This window comes from Metopolophium dirhodum, chromosome 3, assembly GCF_019925205.1.
Source record: "Metopolophium dirhodum isolate CAU chromosome 3, ASM1992520v1, whole genome shotgun sequence".
In the NCBI taxonomy this organism is placed as follows: Eukaryota; Metazoa; Arthropoda; class Insecta; order Hemiptera; family Aphididae; genus Metopolophium; species Metopolophium dirhodum.
The window spans coordinates 7,449,010-7,471,372 of NC_083562.1; the positions used below are offsets into that span (position 1 = coordinate 7,449,010).

The following is a 22,363-nucleotide window of genomic DNA, read 5'->3' on the forward strand; positions in this document are numbered from 1 at the left end:
GGTGAAACAATTTACGGGGTCGATAATGCGGAAGCTGGTCGCGTCTTGCGTGCAGGACTTGCCGCTGGCCGGTTATGCACAAGACTTGCCGCTTCAGAATTCGCCTTTCGAAATAGTGGACCCCGTAATCACCGATGTAATGGCACAAAATGGACGCCGATCAATGGCTTCGACTTCGGCCAGTCGATCCGTGGATTCTTTCGATGAGGGCTGCACGAGCCGTGCAGAATTTAACGGCGTCGCGACATATAATTCTATGCCGAATATTGCGGCAATCGAATTTGAAAGCGATGTGCCGTCCGGTTCGAGGAGTCTGGATTCGGTGCAGGTATCCGAGAAAAACATAAAACAAAAACGCCGAACGATTTGGTCTCGCACAAAAAAATTTTTAAGCCGTATGTTGTGCTGTAGTACAGCTACTGCAGATTAAATAATTATTGTAAATTGTAACTATTAAAAATGATATTACCTATATGTATTATGTTCATGTATTATTAATAATTAAAATGTAAATTGTAAATTTGTATAAAAATTAGATTACCTATGTATTATTTTTATATATTATACCTGCATGAAATTGCATTAATTACAAATAATATGTGTTTATGTTGTATATAATTCAATATCAGCTTCAATTTTATGTATTATATAAATAATGAACACCAAAATACAATTGAAAAAAAGGTGGGCAACCCAGTCTTTGTGATTGGTGTGTTCAATTTTAATTCAATTATATAAAAACATTGAATGCGAAAATCGGTCCTGACTTCTGAGCGAAGACGATTTGCCATCCTAATGACAATATTACCAGGTATATTTTATGATAATATTACTGCTGTTAAGATAATTTATTTTACTATTAGACAATAGTACAATACGTAAAGTAGATTACAGTAATTTTTTCCAAAATAATTTCATTTGAAAATGTCCTTGTGTGTATACATCAAAATAATATATACATTAATAGTTTCAAGTGGGCACCCACAGTAAAATGTTTAAATTATAACAAAATAACTAAAATCATTATTCCTCATTTAAATATCTAATTTTATCAACATTTTAACTACCTACACTTATGAAAAAAAATCGTACAAACATATTTTTAATATTTTTCTTCTGTCATTAAAATAACTACTTATGGAGAACCTTGTATTAAATTTTAAAATCTTAGATATAAATAAAAATTATTTTATTTATATCTAACTATAGATTGCAAGTTTTCATAATTTTGACGAATTTTTTCACTCATAAAAACATATTGTGGATTTACGCTCAGCTTTTTTTTTAATTTCCACTAATAACAACAGCCTTTGAGTTTTATTTTAACTTTTTTGAGGGAGCCCCGCTTGTATCCATTTTAGAAAACAATTCTCACTAATCAATCTGTTTGAATCGCTGTTTGATCAGACGCCTGCTATGAGCTATGTAGGAAAAGTTTAACGATAAAAACGATTAATTTTTGAAATAGTTCAACTTTATCTAAGTAAAAAAAAATTTTAAAAATTTACAAAATGATTCTCGTATTCAAAAATTGCTTGAGCTATAAAATGGTAATTTCAAAATATTACATAAATCATTAATCAATAACGTAGTAAACTTGTAACTTGTAATCAAGTATACAATCATAATATGACAAACACAACTCTTAAATTAAATTATTGTAATTTGTGTACCCAATTCACTTTAAACTATGTTAAGTTGCCTATAGATAAAACACAGTAATCTAAAAATAATTATCACAACCTACAATAAATTAATTATAATACAATTTCACTTAACAACGATAAATTGGCATTTTTTTATACCTAGTGTTGTAAATTGTTTTAAAATGTAAACTTAATGTGTTTCATAAAATACGTTTTTCTTAAAATATTATATTGGTATAGTTTATTCGTCGTCTTGTTCAAGTCGGTGATTCACATACATCATTTGGTTGTTCAATATTTCATTCTGCTCAAGAAAATCATCACGGATATCGACCAAATCATTGTAAAGTTCATCTAGTGAATAAAATAATAAAAATAATAATTACATAAGTTCTTAACTTTTGTAGGTACTATCGAGTGCGTGGAAGCTGATCATTACCGTTGAAAAAACTATGTGATTTTCCTGACCCTCCTACCTCTGCTGGTAATTCATTTCTCGATATGTAATTGAATATATCATCTGAACCGACTGGATGAAGTATTATCTGAAAATTATCACATGAAGTTTTATTAATTAACTAGATAAACCGCTACCTACCTATAAGTAATAAATAATAATATAATTATAAATTATAAGTTATATCAATATAAAACTATTAAAACTATTGAACATGCTGTTGCACTGCTGTTGCACTCAACACATGATTTTTCATATTAAGCTGTTCTTGCAGTAATTCAAAAATAATATGTATAGAAGAAAATACAAGATTTTAATTTTTATCCTTATTTTAGCCTACAATATTACAGAGAAATAATCGCTATGGTTAGGTAGAAAGATATAGGCCTATAGGCCGTTTTGTACACGCGATACAGAAATGCAATAGAAAGGTCACTTGACCTGCAACCTAAAGTTACATGGCTGATTTTTTAATCGAAGAATATCTATTATTTCAAAAACTATTACAGCTTTTTTAATATAAATTTCTTACATAATTTCAAGTCATTTTAAAACAACAATATTTTGAAATAAAATTATATTTTTTACTATTATATCTGTATAATATAATAAATTATATTAATAGGTATAATATAATAATTTACCTATATCGTAATTGTTTTTCAATTTTTTGCAGTTTAATGACATACATGTAGAATGTCATATTCCAAACAAAATATTTTTTGAGTATTTCGATGTATTAAAATTAAAATTTAATTAGTAATAATATTAGTTATAAGTCGTAAACCGTGGTTAATCGCCTTTTTCTACATAAAATCAATTCCACACGGTTTAACAATGTCCGACCGAATGAGTTTCTAACCGTCGTTATAAAGTATACACATGGGTAAATCATTATCATCTGGATTTTTACTATTTCGATAAATCGATTATTAATTTGAACGAGCCACGCTCGAATTAATAGCCAGTAACATTTCTTTGGAAACACTTTTCAATTCTAAATTCCGTAGTTTACTGAAACCAATCAAAACACATCAGACAAATCGAATTTACTGAAAACGTACGTTGCTGAAGTTTACTATGGGATGTCTTTGAGCAAATTAGAAACTCATTGGAAAAAAACTGATTTCAATTTCGACAGATGAAGCCACAAACTCGCGTGGGCGTTTCATCGAAAATGTATTTATTGGGAAATTAACGGTATTGCTTCCAAAGTGCGAATCGTTCAACTGAGGCTGGATTCATAAATTATAGCATCACTGCATTATTTGATAATTATTTAGGATAAAACGTATTTTTATCTTGTCAATAATTGTTAGTAGATATAGGTAGATAGTTCTTTTCTAGTTGTCTAATCATATATATATACATATTTTTTAATGAACATAAACACATCATTCATAATCAAATTTCAAAACCATTCTTTTTTCATTTCAATTTGTTGTGCATATTTTAACATTATTTATGCGATTACGCATATTTCGGAGTATAATTCTGAATATTTGCACACATATTATTATAATAGTATTTTTACTTCATATAATACGTAGTCCCTTCAAAATGTTGGTTCACGAATCTGCTCAACTAAACTTAAAATTTATTAATTTTTTTAATATCGTTTTATTTATTAATATCAAAAAATATTTTTACTTAGGTCGTAGGTACAATAGTTAAATATATTGTAATTGGAATAGCATTGATAATAATAAAAAAAAACTTGAGGAGGAAGTATCACTTTTTTATTTCACATTCAAATAATTGTATTAGGTATTTAAAAACATATTCAGCTGCTTTGGAATATGAAACTAAACATAAAATGTTATTAAAAATTTAATTTATTTTCAAACTTATTGTTTTGTAAAAACATCACATTATATTAAATAATATTTTTAAAAACCTTTATACTTTTCGAGATAATTATTATACATTATTTATTATAATTATTATGTATAGGGGAATCACCCAGTATATATTTAACAATATAATATATTATTATGTTGTTTTTTTTTTTTTAGTATGACTAATAAGTAATATTATAATAATTAAATATAATTAATTTAACAGTAATATAGGTACGTATACACTTATAAATTATAATTGATAACACTACGTTCACTGTATCTTAAGGCATACCCGGTCATCTGGACAACACGCCTATTAATAAGAAATAAATAGTGTTTTTTTTTATAATAAGCGCTTAATTATACATTTATAGATTATAGGTAAGTATTATATGCGAGCATAATCGTATTATTATGCTCGCATTTGCAACTAGAAAATTGATTGCACGATACTATTAAAATAGATATATAATATCTATCTGAGGGTCCCTGAGCATTTTGACTGTGAGGGGAGGGTAGAACATTTTCCTTAATTTATCAATTAAAAAAATAATCAATTAATCATCTAAACTATACATAATTATAATTTATAAAAATAATTATTTGCAATAATATATGTTTGATTTATTTATTATTATAGCTCATAAAACAAAATTTTATTCCAATTTCAATATTCAACACTAATGTAGGTACTTACTCTATCATAAATAAAACACCCGATAGAAGGGGAAAATCGCCACGACAAAGAACCCTTGTACCGCCCATATACGCTTATCATACGCTAATTTTATGTATTAGCGTAATTCCTCATTTAATTTGAATTGTAACTTGTATGTTAAAAATATGGATTTCAATAGATAATTATTTCTTGGTTCTATAACATGCTTTTAGATAGGCAAATTAAATAAGGTATTATAATTTATAATACGATAAAATATAGATAGGAATTTCAATGTTTTCTACTGTTCAATTTTTTTTACATGCAATATGTCTTATCAAATATTACGATGTACACATCCCTTTATTGTATATTAAAATTGTATTTACCTTTTCAATTAATTCTTGATTAGCGAATCGTGTTACCATTTTCATTATCATTTGAGTGGCCGATCCTGCATTCAAAACATGTACAGCTTTTAAACGAATTGGTAGACCAACCTACAAATATCATAAGTGTATTAATTCACGACTTCACGTGCATTTTTATTTTGTAATACTTGATGGCTTACAAGTTATAATAATTCGCTTTGTTGATAAGTTCGACTAACTACTATCATATATCTATACTATCATACTATCTATCATAATGTAAAGTAACAACAGTTAAACGAATTTGTTTTATAAATTACTAAATATATATAGTTATAGCAATATTATTTCACAAGAATAATAATAATTAATATTAATTATTGAATCTGAAATAATGAAAATCTAGAAATTGTACCTACGTCATAATAGCAAAATGAAATTAGGACAGCAGTAATAATAGTTTCGGTATAATCGTTTAATCTATATTATATATATATATATAAATAAATATATCTTTCTTCATCCTCTATAGACTCAATAGTCAACAGTAACCTACTGAAGTACTAAACCATTTCCAATAAAGTTTTATCAATAGATTTGTTGAGACTCGGGAAGGGTTTTTAATTTCGTTTTCAACCTATATATAGGTCGATATGGCTAGGGTAGCTCGCACATAAATTTTATTTCGTTAATGAAAATCGAAAATGTTTTTGTTTATGTATAATAATGTAGGGTTGTCATCATTTGTTACAGATAGTAAAATAGTTATTATGATTGGATATAATTTTCTTCGACTTTGTGTTTGACTTCAATGTAAGATCGAGTAACATATATTATATTATATTATATGCAATGTGTATGGTTGACGTTTATATACCTACTAAAAAAATACTCGACTGGTTCGACAAAAAAACAATTGGAAATTTATTTCAACTGAAGCAAAACGGAAACGATATATCTATAATCTAAAACTATATCTTATATAATATATTGTCTATAGATACATTATTATAGATAGTATCAGCTATATATACAAATATATTATTACATATGGTTGGTAATCGGTATCAGGCATTTACCCGAATCCGTTCGTATTCCTGAATGATCATATTTCTGTAAGATAATTTCACAAAAAATTAATATCCTAAATCTTTTTCCCAAAATATTTCAAATTATTTTTTCTTTATTCAAAAATGTTAATATTATAGGTTATAGTACTATAATATAATATGTGTATGTCATAATAAAAAATCAATAAAATAATAAAAAGATAATATAAACGTAAAAAAAAATATTGTATAAAATTGTATGCTATTGTTCTTGAAACTATTTCAGATTTTTCACTGTTCTGAGCATAGTGAAAAATTATGTAAAAACTGATGGATAACCCTGGATAATAGAAATTTTCAATTATAAAAAATTATTAAAATAATACAATTCACCAACTCCGTAGTTTGGTTATTTATGTAATATAATATACACTAGCATTGGGCTTACATTTTAAATACAACGCCGTAGTGATAATGGTTTTTGATTAGGCAACATTTTATACAAAGTAATTCATATTATAAAAAAATATTTATAAATAGTTTAATGATAATTAGTTATGAGTATTTAATGTTGTAAGTTATAACTGATCAACTACTCTCATTCGAAATTTGAATTTTATATTATACCAAAATACTCCAAAAAAAGAAAATTTTTATTAAAAATGAACCTACTTTTAAAGTTTCGTCCAAAAACCTGATACCTTCAAGAATCACTTTTTCCTAATAGTTCCATATTTTTACGTATTAAAAACACAATAATGATCATTATTATCGTCTCGTGCATTATTGTATAGTAAACAATTTTCTCCAGATACTTAATGTCACCTTATATTTTCTGAAATCTGTTAATTCTGATAATATAATGGAATTGAGTGATAAAATATGTCGTCGAGCACTTCTTGTGCCATTATTTTTTTAGTTTTCTCTTACTTTTAATTGACTAAAAACTCCTTTGGATACACCAGCTAGTGCAGTATCTACGTAAGATTTAAACAAGTGTTTGCTCTGGATTTTTTACAGCCTTTCGCTTTAAACTAAACCTTTTAATTTCAGCAGCACAATCGTATTCTTGATTCGCAGGATGGTCATGTTTTGATTCTTTAACGTTTTGACTCTTTAACCTCTTATAGGATTGATCAAAATATCAAATACTATGATGCCCATAAATTATGCTATTTTTAAGCAATTTACGATTGTCCCAAATTTTCTTCCTGGTCCTTATTTCCGTATCGTAGATAAATATAATCACTAGAAATTAGTTTACTATTACTAAAATTAATCAACTAGGAATTTTTTATTTAAATAAAAAAAAATATTCAGTTATATTATGTAAACCACAACAAACGCAATTGCCGGAATTACGATACTGCGTTATATATAGACGTGTGTGAAGTTGGCCTCTCCATATCGGACAAATCGATCCGGACCAATTGTAAGTTAAAGATATTCATTTGTAAGTATTTGTAAGTTGGTTTTCAGAATTTGTAAGTTGGTCCTCACTGAGATATCTACAGCCCTAGGTATTAACCATCAGCCCCCCCCCCCCCTATATCGGCCGAATCGATCCGGACCAATTGTAAGTTAAAGATATTAATTTGTTAGTATCAAACCCTTACCCGTTGGTGTATTTCTCAAAATCCGCTCTAAGTGATAACTTCATTATAATTATATGAATGATACCCATTCTCCAGAAAATCTGGTTTTTCGACTGTAGTACTATCCACTACCACGGGAAAACTAATGTTTGACTTACAAATTCCAAAAACTAACATACAAATACCTACAAATGAATATCTTTAACTTACAATCGGTCCGGATCGATTTGGCCGATATGGGGGGTTGGGATGGATTTTTGGAAATTTGCCAGAGGGTAGGGGTTTAACTTACAAATTCTGAAAACCAACATACAAATACTTATAAATGAATATCTTTAACTTACAATTGGTCCGGATCGATTCGGCCGATATTATTATTATTATTACCTACCATTCTATTTTCAATTCTATCAGAATTCAGTTTGATTTGCATAGGCGCACTTTGGGGGGTGCTTGGAGGTGCTTAGCACCCACAAATTGTTGTTGACTATAATATTATTCCATAGATATTTGAATACATTTATTTCTAAAACCTTATAATTTTCATAATCATAGTACATAGGTACTTATCAGAATAATAATATAGATGAAAGTGAATTATGTTATAGGTAATTGTTTATATTAAGATCAATGCGAAGGTGTATAAAATTAAGTTGTATGAATGTAGGGGGTATGAAGGGCAAAGCCCCCCACTGATCACTTTCGTCGACATGCATCTAGCACCCCCATACATTTCACCCAAATTGGGCCTATGTTGGTTTGCACCATAAATAAAAGATTGTACTTCCTGGTTTGCACTTAAATTTGTTACTTTTGTTAGAGTAATATTATTATTATTTTATATTATTAACCACTAATAATTATTTTCACTATTGAGTATTGATGTCATTATGCTTAAAGTCGTACATTAAAGTTATTAAAAGGTCTTGGAAATTATTTTTATAATTATTTTATACATAAGTTGCAATTTCTTTAAAGTTGTAAATCACTTACATAAATGTATTTGTTATTTTCTTTTTATATAATTTTGTATTTTGTATTTTTTCTAATTTATGAGTTATGTTATTATGACAATAATTTTAAGATAAGACATATCTATTAATAATTTATTTTATTTTTATTTATCATGATAAACACAACAATAATTATGTTAATAATAAAAAAAATCACACTTAAGCAAATAACTTGATAATTGACATAAGTACAATCTAATGATGATAATCTGACTATGTCCAATAAGCAAAATATTTAATATTAAACCGATATAGATTTCTTCCAGCCAAAACAAATAGTAAAAATCATTTTCATATTCAGTAAAACTCATTAACGGTTAAAATATTTACATACAATACTTTACCAATAAAAAAAACAGTTATATATTAAATATTTCAAAAAAAATCCATCATATTTTAATGCAGTAATACAAGCAGATTTTATTTAAAAAAAAAACTATGTAAATATCTTAAAAATTAAAGAGTTTTTGGGGTTGAGACCAAAAATGTACTTTTTTAAAAAAAAATTACTATTTTGCCGTTATCGAGTTTTGGTAGGAAGCCGACGACATAATATAGGGTAAATGAACCAGTAATGTTTAGGTTATAAATCTACACTCTATAATAATAACATTTTCAAATACCTAAAGAAAATTAACTCAGGATTTTTAGTTTCGGGAAAACGGTCTATCTGGAATATGGATTCGATAAAACGTATGATAACCAATAACAATCTACAGATATAAAATTGTCATTTGCCTTTTACAATTATTATAGCCAATTGGTGCAAACCGTATCTAATATGTAATCATATTTTAATCATATGATATAATATTGTTATGATCTTATTAAAAGGCAGCATACTCGGCATACATTATCTTAGTATAATTTTTAATGGTAAGTTCCTATTTTTTTTTTCAATGTCAGCAAGTCACTTTATTTAGAAACTAGTTGGGTGACATTCTATAAGCGTGGTCTTCTCGACTTCGTTTTAATATGATATGTAAGCGTTTAAGGTCGTTACGGACCAATCAAATGCATGGAAAAAGTCAAGAGGCACATGATATCACTTACATAACACAAAGTTCCAGTTTAAAGGTGGCCTGGTGGGAGGACACGACATCGGGTCCCACATACGTATTCGATTCATACAGTTGTAGACTTAAAAAATTTTAGTAGTCGTTTGTATTGTTTAGAGTGAAGATTATTACATTTTAAGATATAACTAGGTACTATAAAAAAAAAAGGTGAACAAGTGGGTACTACTCTTCTGTATATTAGGTATCGTGTAGGCAACTGTAATGTATGTGTTAAATTTAAATTCAATGATATAAAATCGTAGTATACGAAAAATGATTTTGAGCGAAGATGGTCAGTCAGCCTATATTATTAAATATATTTTTTGATATTATTGCCATTAAAGTATTTTATTTTACTATTAGATAATATTATATAGCAATAAAGTATAGATTGAATTGATTTTTTCCGAAAAAAATGCATTTGAAAATGCCATTGTGTATACTGTATGTATATAAACTTTACAAATATTAAAAATATAATATTTTCAATGTTCACGATTTTAATGATGATTTGTCAAAATTCTAACTTTAGACTCTCAAAATGTTTTTAATTATATCAATAACAACTTATGAGGAACCTTGTATTTTAATTTTCAAAATGATTCGCTTGGTCAAACCAAGCAAAAAATTATTCATCACAATAATTGATAAAAAAATCGAAAATTTTAACAGCTCAAAAAGAGTCATAATATTTTTAAATTGGCATTCTTGTTATATTAATATTTTGAGAACATTTTAAGTATCTACGGTTATTAGTTTTTTAATAACACCTAACGATAGTAATGTCTGAAACAAAAAATACCTTAGTGGAACAAAGAAGGAAAAAACTATTTTATTCTACAGGTTACAGGAATAAGGATATAAAAACCAGACTGTATTATTATTTCCATTCATTGGGTCCCACAATCTATTATTCACCCTACACCCCTAGAGCTAGAGGTCGGGCTCGATAATACAAGGTTCTAGGTACGTTTCAAATTTATTTATTACTATATAATATAGTTATATCTTGGTACTACTATACATAATTGTTATAATGACTATAGTTCAAATTTCGACTTACCTCCAAGAATTTCAACATTTTACCAGCAATTCCAATGGGTATTTTAACAATATGGCGCCAGTTCAACCCTTTGGAATCTACTACGATAACCATTCCGTCACACGTACCGTACTTCAAAAGCGTATAGTTCATCCACATAACGAGGTATTTGAAGAGTGACAAGTATTCAAACATTTCGTGGTTCGTATCTTGAAACATCATGAATAGAACTCGATCATTTTTGTCCGTGTTAACAGTAGGCATTTGACCAATGCTCCTATACAAATTAAAAAAATAAAACTAAATGTATTTGTGTAGGTATAGGTATAATACGTATCTCGTCACGCATACAAATTATTTAGCCACAAAAACACCGGATATTTCTTATCAATAAATTTACAATCTCATCACACGTATTGTTATAATCCTATAGAATTATCTAAAAGCTTATAGTTCAAAATTTGAAAAATTGACACCAATACTAAAAAAAAGGTGGATAAGTGGATGTTGCTCTGCTGTACAGTAGGTTACAAGTGGGTCACTGTAATGGATGGTGTTAAATTTGAATTCAATGATATAATATCATTGTATAAGAAAAACGATTCTGAGCGAAAACGGTCAGTCACCCATGATATTACCAAGTATATTTGATGATATTATTGTGAATAAAGTAATTTATATATAACCTATTAACGTGGAGCCTTGTTTTAAATTTTCAATCCCTAGCCATAAAAGTTTAACATTTTATAAATTTTTAACCACAAAATAATTAATAAATTATAAATTTGATAAATGTTGTCAAAATTTGAACTTTAAATGTTTATAAAAAAAAATTGTGCATATGTATTTTTAATATTTTTCAACTGCTTTTAAAACGATATATCAGGAGTCTAATATTAAATTTTCACGCTTTTTTACCCAACAAATAAAAATTTATTGATATTTATAGAAAAAAAAACTAAAAAAATTGAAAACTGACAATGTCCGTAAACAGCTCAAAAAGAGTCAAAATATTTTCAACATTTTATGGTGTATAGAAAATGCTAATATAAACATTCAGTGAAATTTTCAAGTATCTACAGTCATTCGTTTTTTAATTACAATAAAATAAGAAAATTGTTACATGAGAAATCTAGTAAATATCAAATGTTGTAAAAATATAAATTTCAGACGCTCATAAAAATTTAATTTAAGTTTCTTCTAGACATTTTTTTTTTTGATAAAGGTAGACAAACTTATGAGTAATCTTATATTACATTTTCAAATCTTAGATTTAAAAAGAAAAATTTTTATGAATTCTCATCAAAATAATTTGCTATTTTTCGTGATTTTTCCGTATTTTGTCAAAATTTGAACTTTAAATGCTTATAATTAAAAACTGTGACTAAGGATTTTTAATTTTTTTTATCTGCCTTTGAAACAATAACCTGGGAGCCTTCTATTAAATTTTCAAGCTTTTTTACTCAACAGATAAAATTTTATTGATATTTATAGAAAAAAAAACTAAAAAAATTGAAAACTGACAAAAAGAGTCAAAATATTTTCAAATTTTTATGGTGTATAGAAAATGCTAATATAAACATTCAGTCAAAATTTCATGTCCCTACGGTCATTTGTTTTAGAGTTACATCAAAAACCAAAATCGATTTTCTCGAAAACAGATTTTGCGTAAAAATTCCCGTTTTTCCTTAATTTTTCTTTTGTTTTTCACGTCGCTTATGAAAACTACTGGGAAATTTTTACTTTTGACCCCCCAAAGTACCAACTAGATTCACTTTCCTATCAGAAAAGTTACTATTGAAGAAAATCCAAGCACTTTTACTGTCCTAAAAGGTGAGGACAGACACAAAAATAAAAAAAAAAATAAAAAAAAATAAAAAAAAAAACACACATCATTGTAGAATCAATACATTCATCGCTTCGCTCAGAATCTAAAATTATTCTCCTCGCTCTGCCAGAGTTAAATATCTTGATTTTATATTCACTCGATAGAAATTTCAAAAATGTACAAGGTAATAATTATGTTACTAAAAATACATTCTTACCCCGACTGTTCTTTATAAAAATAAGAGAATAATAATATTATGGCCGTGGGTTATATTGAACTATATGTACAATAGGTACATTATATTATATTATTATCTCGAACACTCTAGTACCTAGTTTGTTTCATGAATTATATGTTAAAGATTAAAATTAGCTATGGATAAATATTCATTATAATATACAAGAAGATTTTGTTTATTTACAATAATCGTTTACTCAGTTAAAATTTTTGTGATATTTAAAAAAAAATGTTTTATTATACAATTCTTGATTTTACAATATTATTATGAATATTATGTAATACTATAAATACTTAAAAAAACTCGAGATTATGTTTTATATAATGTTATTATATTATCATCAACGTTATTTACAATTTTCTTGACATAGGTATATTGTTTAATCAGATAAATAAATAATAATTTGAAAATTTTACAAAACCTAAATGAAAAAATAAATATCTAAAACGTGGAAATTATCACTTAATTAGAGCAGTTATATTATAATACCCTTCTGTCTATTGTAGACTTCAATTATAGCAACATGGGTACTATCTTTTTTACTAGCCTACTACCTACGCTGTACTGGTTAATGATTACTGATTAGCATCGAGGTTGTCAACTCAATACATTTAGTAATATTACTTAACAGTTAACATGCATTATTCTGAAAAGCCAAAGGACGCTAAGCAAACAAACAAACGCATAAACAGTAAATTATTTCATAAAAATCGAATTCTAAATGATAATATTATTATTCGAATACAAAGATAAGTACCTAATTTGGACCAATCAACATGTTATGTATACGAGTACCTAGTGATTATTTCTACCTCGGCCAAATACTAAATAAAAGTTCCTAAATTAATTACTAAGCAGCACACATTAACATAATTAAAAATAAATCTTTTCAAACAAATATAGTTAAAAGTTAAAACATTTACAAGTAGGTACCTAACCTATGCATAAAATACACAAATATGATTTGTCAAAAACTTATCATCACGCATACGTCCACCGTGTCATTAAACTTCATAAAATTTAAATTTTCTCGGTGGTTTCTTTTTCTTTTAAGTGTCAGCCATTAAGTTGACAATACTGTAGTACACTTAATACGTACACTAAATAGGTATCACTGTTTACCTTTTGTTTTGAACTTTAAATTTTACACTCATGACTCACCGATTTCAAGTAATCGTTTCGCGACTCAAGGCCATAATTTACAGGTACTTGTTCTATTATAAGGAAATTATCTATCATGCAATTTCTTATATAAGTACTGCAAAATTAAGGGCGTCGAAAAAAATTTTAATAGCTTAATAAAAAAATTGTGTTTTGTATCTAACATGATAATGATGAGGACATTTATATTAACTCTCATACTTAATAAACAAAATTAAAACTTTATTTTAATAAATAAAAATAATATAGGTACTGCAGACTGCAGTAATTCAAAATCACAGAACGCTTATTTAAATGTTTGTTTTTTTATTAAAATTAGAATAATATTGACTTTGTATTAAATAATACATATTCAGATCGTTGATATAAAAATAACAAATTTCCAAATGTCCATCCAAACAATAAAAGTTGCATATATTAAAAGACACTTTCCAAGATATTCCTTTTAGTTTTAACAATTTGTTTATTTATTACGAAAAATGACACTTTTAACCCTTCAGCTTTAAGGCCTAAGGGCTGAGATGAAATATCTATGTCGAATTTCTCTATTTAAATATGTGTGAATAATGTAAATTACCTCTTTATCATAATAAAAAACAACACATAATGGTACACCAATAGGTTCAGGCTCCATTTAGTATCTAAAAGTATTTTTTTTTTATAATGAAGAGGGTAGGGGAAATTGTAGTTGTTAGATCGCACGCCACAGCCATAGTCCTATAAATATGGATTTGACTGATATTCTTTTCTCTATGGCTAATTTACTATAATAATAATAATAGGTAGGTAATGTTCGATTAACCTTCCAATTCAGAACAATATACCTATTATTATTAAGGCTGAGATTTCAATGCACTTTGCATTGTTTTCCGAAAGCTACGCGATGCTCGTTTACTTACATGTACGTTTCATGTATTTTTAAATCAGAATAAGAAGTTTTAATTTTGCATTTTTTTTAAAGTTTTCAAACATTACTAGAGTTTTGGGGAATTTTTGGATTTTTGAACCCAAAATTTTAATTTTAAACTAAATTTTCAGATTTTTATATGCTTTTACATAATTTTTATATGGATTTAACAAACTGTAAAGTAGGTTTGTATTTTAATATTATCGAAAAATAGTAATGTGAATGTCATACCCTAGATCAGGGGTCGGCAACCGGCATCGCGCGGGCCACATATTGTGATCGCAAATAAAGTTTATAATTTATATAAAAAATTACGAACTAAAATATATTATGGACTGGAATATGCGCGTTAAAACGTTGTTTGTTTGTAGATACCTTGTTAAGTTAATAAACCTAACAGTTATGAACTGAAATAAGCTAAATTTGATATTATGATACATTTTTGCTTAAAATAAAATATGGTACCTATAGGTATTCAAATTGTAACTCGTGAAAAATATTCTATTTATTTTTTGGCCTTTGATATCAAAAAGGTTTCCGACCCCTGTCCTAGGGCATTGATAACGGTTTATGGTAGTCTAATCTGTTGGAGCAATAAATCCAACGATATCGTTCAGTACGAGTTTTACTGTCATATAACATGTGTAAGTACTTAATTATTTTCTATAGTTTGTATTTAATTATTTTAGTTGATTGCCCTTAATAGATTAATACAATTAAAAATTCCAAAAGTAAAATATTCATCGGAGAGTCGAAATAATTGTCTTTCCGGATTAAAGAAATCCAAAACAATCAGTTCTGTCCGTAAAACATTTTTACAGTTCATTAAAATATATATTATCATTTATACCAAAATTATTAAAATTTAAAACATTTTAGTGTATTGTTTAGAATTTTTAGGAATTTTCGGAGTTTTTCAAGGCATTAAAATCCTAGTTCTAATTATAATATTATTTCCAAAAAATGTCCAAATAGTAAATAATAATTAAACCAATCGTAGTTGAATTACTTACAAGCAATTATAACTCAATTCTATATCCTCGTCTAATGGATCCAATTCACAAAATACTTGTGGAATCCTAAAGTGAAATCGGTAACATCTCTGAATGGTCTTTTTGGCTAATTCTATATCAAAATTACAGCTGTGTAGAAATGCCAAATATTTTTTGTCTGAAAAAAAAAACATTTATCATAAGTAAATTTACTAAATAGTTTAATCATAGTCATGTGTAATGACTACGCATACAAAATTAATGTTCGATGAAGCTATATAATATATACATAGACATTAATAGGTAGGTACTATATATTATAATTATATTCTGTTTGCGAATTTCAAAGCTATATAAAAATACTTTTTAATAATACACTTTTCAGAAAGTAAATATCATTATCTGTGTTAGGTACCTACTATAGATATTTATGTAAGTACCTACTTAGTAATATTCCTAATCAACGAATAATACACACAGTTTTATGAGTTAAAAATAACAACAATTGAATTCTACACTATCAATATTCAACTACATACCAACGTAAAATATCTAAAAAAAATGTGATCTTTTAAAAATAATAGAATATATTTGAGTATAATTTAACAAACATAATATCGTATAATAGATAACCTAATCTTTCTAGAAAAAAAAGCAAAAAATAGTTTAAATAAAACTAATAAAATACCTACCAAACCTATTTAAAATGTTAAAATTAAGGAAATAGGTACATAAAAGTGAATAGTATTTACATTTTAAATATACCATTAATTTACGCGGGTAACCACTAACCATGACATACACGGGTGAATTAATTATACAATAAAATTTAAAAATTGAAATCACTTTGAAAATATGACCTTTAATGGAACATAACTCATAAAAGATTTTATGTAGTTGTCTATATTGCTATTAGATTATGTAAACTTATGTACAAGCACTATTTATACAACATTTGAGAACATAATATAATATTGATCTGTATAATTTTGGTACTTATAATTAGGTACGTATAGTTATGAAATACCTAGACCATGTTTGCTGTAACAAGCGTTGTCAAGCTCCACAAAGACCATAGCCTAAGGTTAGAATAAAAAATTTAATTAAAAAATTCTGTAAATAACAATTAAATTGTAAAATTATTTTTATCAATATATTAATAGGTAGGTATAATAACATTTTATTGAAGTGGAAATCAACTTTATTTTTTCTAATCATTACCGGTGCTAGTAGTCCTATGTATTTAGATAAGATACTTATTACTAAATATACGTCGTGTAGCATGAGAACGTTAAAAGTTGCAATGCACCTATTATGTTCTAAAAATACGAAAATATCCTAAATTATTATTTTTTAAATAAATTTATTAAATTATAAATAATAATGTTTGTAAAAACTATTTTATATACATTTTTGTCATAACATTTTTACTTTTTATGTTATTCTTATTATAATTATTTATAAGTTATAACATGTTATTATTAAAAGTTGTATTTTTCTCTAAAATATTATGTTCTAAAAAATAATTAAATAATTTCAGTACAATTATACAAATTCAGTGTGTATATCAGGTATGTAGCTAGTATTTTTTATTCATCGACTATTATAGGTAATCTAAATATAGTTTTTTTTTTGGAAATTTAACTACGAAAGTCAAATTACTATCAATAAAAAAAAACAATTATGAAGTTTTAAATATTTTTGTCCAAACTTAGAAGCAATAATATAGACTTACGTTAAATTCACTTATGCGTCGATAACTTTTAATATAATATAATGATTGTCTATTAATCAAGATCTAGACCTTATTCATTATTCTGGTGCGAATTCAATTTATTATGCAGGACAGCTTCGTGAGGTGTTGTCCGTTAAAAGTAATTTATCATATATTGTGCGCAATCATAAATTATAGATTATACTATTATAGATCGTAACTCGCAAGCAACTAATCGGTCTTATTAATTTGTTGTATCAATTTTACATTCGTTGCTAAATTCAATTTACGTTTCAAAATCTATTAATTTTTTTTCATATATTTTTGAACATTTAAGTGCATATTTAAGATTTTCTAGCGCAATTTGGTTAGTATTTAATGCATACAAATGCGCGCTCTAGTTGTTGTCAGTTATTACTGATTTGTCGAGCGTAGAATTTTACGTTCCTTAAAGACCAAAAAAAATTGATTTTTACGGAGCACTATGCGGAAACAAATCTTTATCGATCTAGCGATCTACCATAGGAAAAAAAAATAAATTGAGTGGCACCGCTATACAAATATTAATCCACAAATAACAATTTACAATAATGCGAGTATACATATATAAATTGATACACACGTCTACATGGTAAATCACAAGCGACCTCACACCCTTTTGACATGAGAAAAAAAACCACTTAATAATTTACAGTAAAAATGGGTGGTTCTCATCTGGAAAAATATAAGTTTATATTGGCCATAGAACACTTCTTAAATTGTATAAATATCTAAGTATTTGAAAACATGGTCGCTCCAAATATTCGATGACCATTTCACCATCGGAGTATTCATTCTTCATGACGATCTAACCTTTTTTTGGTAATTTGATATAGAAGCCCCCTCCCCCCCAAAAAAAAAAAAACCCTGGCTAGTATCTAAGTAGGTACTTACAAATTCTGAAAATCAGCTTTTGAGTAAAATCAATTGTCAAATGGAAAAATAAGGTGAGGGGGTGGGTTAGGAACATGCTTGGCGAATCACCCTGTTTATTATTCAGGTATAGGTACTAACCCGATATAGGCGGTAAATTCTCGTCGTCTTCTAAGCTCTCCTTTAACTTCTGGATATTGTCAAACGTGAGCTCCGGATATTTGCTCTGCTCTATTTGCAGGTATTCGCTGAACGGTGTCGACGAGGAAAACGTCATGTCGATGGGTCCTCGATACGTAGGCTAAATAGTCACACTATATGTGACACATACAGCAATTTTGTGACCGATAGTCACGAAATAAAATACAACAATTTGTTTGCTATCCGCAGTCGTGGGTACTCATAGGATTGGCACGTATCCCGACAATACTCGAACGATATATTATTTTTTGCCGATTTCACGTGAACGGTGCGGCGCGCAAACCGTTCGTGGTATATTATTGCAGATCGTGTCGGCTGTATTAAAATATTAATAATATAAAATATTATCGTTTCGTAAACCGTATGTATCCTAGTCAGTCGAAAGACCAAGTCACTCTGCGAGTCAATCTTCGACCAGTTTATTGGCAGTATGTAGTTATATGTAGATATACGTAGGTATATATCGTAATATAATAATAATGTATACTATGCACCAACTTGGAGAAGGGCAAGGTCAACGTGAACGCCGCCACGAGCAAGAGAAACAATGGATCCCATTCAATACGTATAACGTATACGTAATACATAATACATATATATAGGTACCTTGTTTATCGAACGAGTATATTATATTTTATTAATAGTGTCGTGTCAATTTTTTCAATATCATTTTTTAGCTTCAGTTAGCTACCTAATCGTTTTACAATTACGTTTATTTTTCTGCGTCTTAAGACACTTTATATAGTAAAAATGCTTCAACTTTGAGGGTGATATCTGAAGGAAAACTAGAGTCAGTACTACGGGGGTAAAAAGTGAACAATTCCGCGTACTTTTCTTAATATTTGGAAAAATATCAGCATTTAAATTAGCATTTCAACACTTTTCATTTTATAATAAACAATATATTATTTTATTTTTATACTTAAATATTATCCTCTGCCAAAAAGCTTAAAAATATAATACAAGATTCATCACAAGTTTGACTTGCATCGATTTAAAAACATCGAAAAAATTTAATATTATGCACAATTATCTCTTGTAATCGCTTGTATAATTCAAATTTGAATAAAATTGGATATTTAAATAAAAAATAATAATTTTAGTTATTTTGCGATAGTTTGCGATAATTTAAAATAAATTATCTGTAGGACTTTACACTATTTAGTATTTACCCTATAATATATTATTATTTACTGTACCCAATACATTTTTCAAAATTTTTGGATTAATAATAAGGCATATAATATAGTAGGTTCGAAGTTACGAACCTTTTCACTCGCCGTTATACGTATACTTTTCAGTACTAAAATACCAAAGTATTAGGTCTTTATCTATTTTTCAACATTACGCACATAAGTATAATTTTAAACAGTATAATACTGTATCCATATATATATTATTGACAGGGATTATAAGGATTTATTTTTTAAATATTTTTAGATTTATGCACTCGATGACTCATTATACACACGTTCTGACTGTCAAACATAATATAACACTATAAATGTAAATATTTCAAATTCTAGATAATATAAAAATGTAATAAACAAATGGTAGGTAAAACCGATGAGAAAATTCTTGGTAATTATCACAAAATAATTAATATACATGTTTAAAAATCGATTTAGTTAATTCCATATAAATTCAATGCTAAAGTAAAGTACATTTAGTAATTATTTATCATAAGTATTTTAGAAAATGCATTAATTGTTTATATTTAGTTAACCATATCGTACTAAATTAGATCGAATATAGTATTAGCTCAATACCATTAATAATGTACTATTAATTTAATATTAATATTAAATAATATACCTAAATAGGTAGGTACCTAATGAGTAAATATTTACATGAAAATAGTAAAATAGTAAATAGTAATACATTGTGGTAAAAATTTGATGATCGTTAAGTTGATTTGATTAATATAATTTTTATTTATGCTTTTATAATGTTTATTCATATTTAATAAAAACAAATACATTCATATCACCAAGTACCTTTATCATAAAATAAACATACATTTACTTGAAATTGAGCGTATTGTAGTACAGTATAAGTCTTACTTATCAAGGAAAACTACTTATTTCAGTTATATTTCGTAGATATGGGTTTGCGTTCTAAATATTCTTTTATTTTGTAATTGTACCTATACATATATTATGTGAATATACTAAATGCATTGTACATATATTTATGTAGGTAGTGGGTACCTATAATAAATTGCAGAACCAGAATTATAATATATATATAATATCAAATAGAGTCCATCAGTGTTTCTCAACCTTTTTACTGTGGCGACCCCCTTTTTTAATTTCAATATTTTAGAAACCTCCCTATACATATTTTTTTTTTTTTTATTGATCTCAAAAAAAAATTAACATCGACAGCAAAGGCCATTAGTTTACAAATAAACATTAATTAAATACAAAATAATAACATTTTTTTTTTTTTATATAAGATTGAACAATTTGGTTCGTTTTATAAACTTTATTAAATCAATGTTTTTTTCATGATTGGGTCCGAGTGAAGAGTCTAGGTTGTTGGATATCTGATGTGTGGTCCGCTCTTGGTTGAACATTAAACAGTCTGATATTATATGTTTGACGGTTAACAAGGTTCCGCAGGTTTGACATATGGGAGCTTCCTCTTTTGCCATCAGGAAGCTGTGAGTCATTCTGGTGTGACCAGAACGGAGTCTATTGAGAACCGTATCTTCTTTACGGTTGATGTTAGGGTTTGTCCAACGATGTATGTCTCTTTTTATTTCGTTTAATTTGGTGTTTTGTAAGTTCCAAATTTTTTGCCATTTATATTTTGTGCGCTCATTTATGATTTTTTTTGCGTCATCATATGGCATTTTTTTTTATATAGGTACTCGCATAGAATATTTATTATTATTAATAATCAATACTTTAAGTACTGTACATTGTACACGTCATAAAATACATTATACAATATATAATATTATATTTATTTTTAATTAAAAAAAAACATATTAAACGTTAAATTTTAATTCATACGCGACCCTAAATAATAAGTTGGCGACCCCCAGGTTGAGAAACACTGAAATAGACTATACATAAGTAATTGTTGTTATTGATCAGAACCACATCGGCAAACTGAGGCTATTAGTATAATATTATATGGATGTTTACATGATCGGTTTTTATATTATACTATACCTACTTAACAGTACTTTTTTGCAATGATTATTTTTTACCTCCAGTGTTTAAACAGAAATCAAAGTTTTAATTTCCCATGTTTATAAAAAAAACATTAAAAACCAAACAATAGGATGCAAAGTAAAAATAAAAAATTGAAAATAGTCTGTGAAAAAAATTGCAAATACAATAAATAGTGATGCCATAGTTGGTGGTCGTCACTGGTCGAAGTGCAGCCTGCAGCTAACGAACGCGGTGAGAAGATAATTATCTAATTCCATGATAAAGAAAATTAAAAAGTACAACAAAGCATAGTATAACGAAGCATTAAATAAAAATCAAATATTATACACTTTTTTTGAGCACTACTGCAATAAAAAGTCGCACACAATCTTACCATAAAAACATAATAGTCTACAATAGTCACGCCGGTAAACTGGCAATTACAATCAAAACCACAATCCTACATCGTTGATATTAGATAATAACGATAAATTATGGTTTATGAAGCATATAAAA

The 22,363-nt window shown here is 27.1% G+C and overlaps 1 protein-coding gene across 1 annotated transcript; it reads right to left on the reverse strand.

Moving 5' to 3' along the window:
• Nucleotides 1–1,204: 1,204 nt before the first annotated feature.
• LOC132941387 (alpha-tocopherol transfer protein-like) lies at nt 1,205–19,100 on the reverse strand. The gene is made up of 6 exons (XM_061009422.1): nt 18,624–19,100; nt 15,878–16,034; nt 10,752–11,007; nt 4,992–5,102; nt 2,086–2,191; nt 1,205–2,000 (listed from the first exon to the last, which is right to left on the reverse strand). The coding sequence occupies exons 1-6, from the start codon at nt 18,757–18,759 to the stop codon at nt 1,888–1,890; spliced, it is 879 nt and encodes a 292-aa protein (XP_060865405.1). The 5' UTR covers nt 18,760–19,100; the 3' UTR covers nt 1,205–1,887.
• Between the last annotated feature and the right edge of the window lie 3,263 nt (nt 19,101–22,363).

Bases quoted from the DNA above. Each gene is read 5' to 3' on its own strand.
- LOC132941387 (XM_061009422.1), bottom strand. From the start codon at position 18,759: ATGACGTTTTCCTCGTCGACACCGTTCAGCGAATACCTGCAAATAGAG. The intron at 11,008-15,877 runs GTAAGTAATTCA...TAATTTGTATAG, and splicing joins GAATTGAGTTATAATTGCTT to GAGCATTGGTCAAATGCCTA. The intron at 2,001-2,085 runs GTAATGATCAGC...TTTATTCACTAG, and splicing joins ATCACATAGTTTTTTCAACG to ATGAACTTTACAATGATTTG.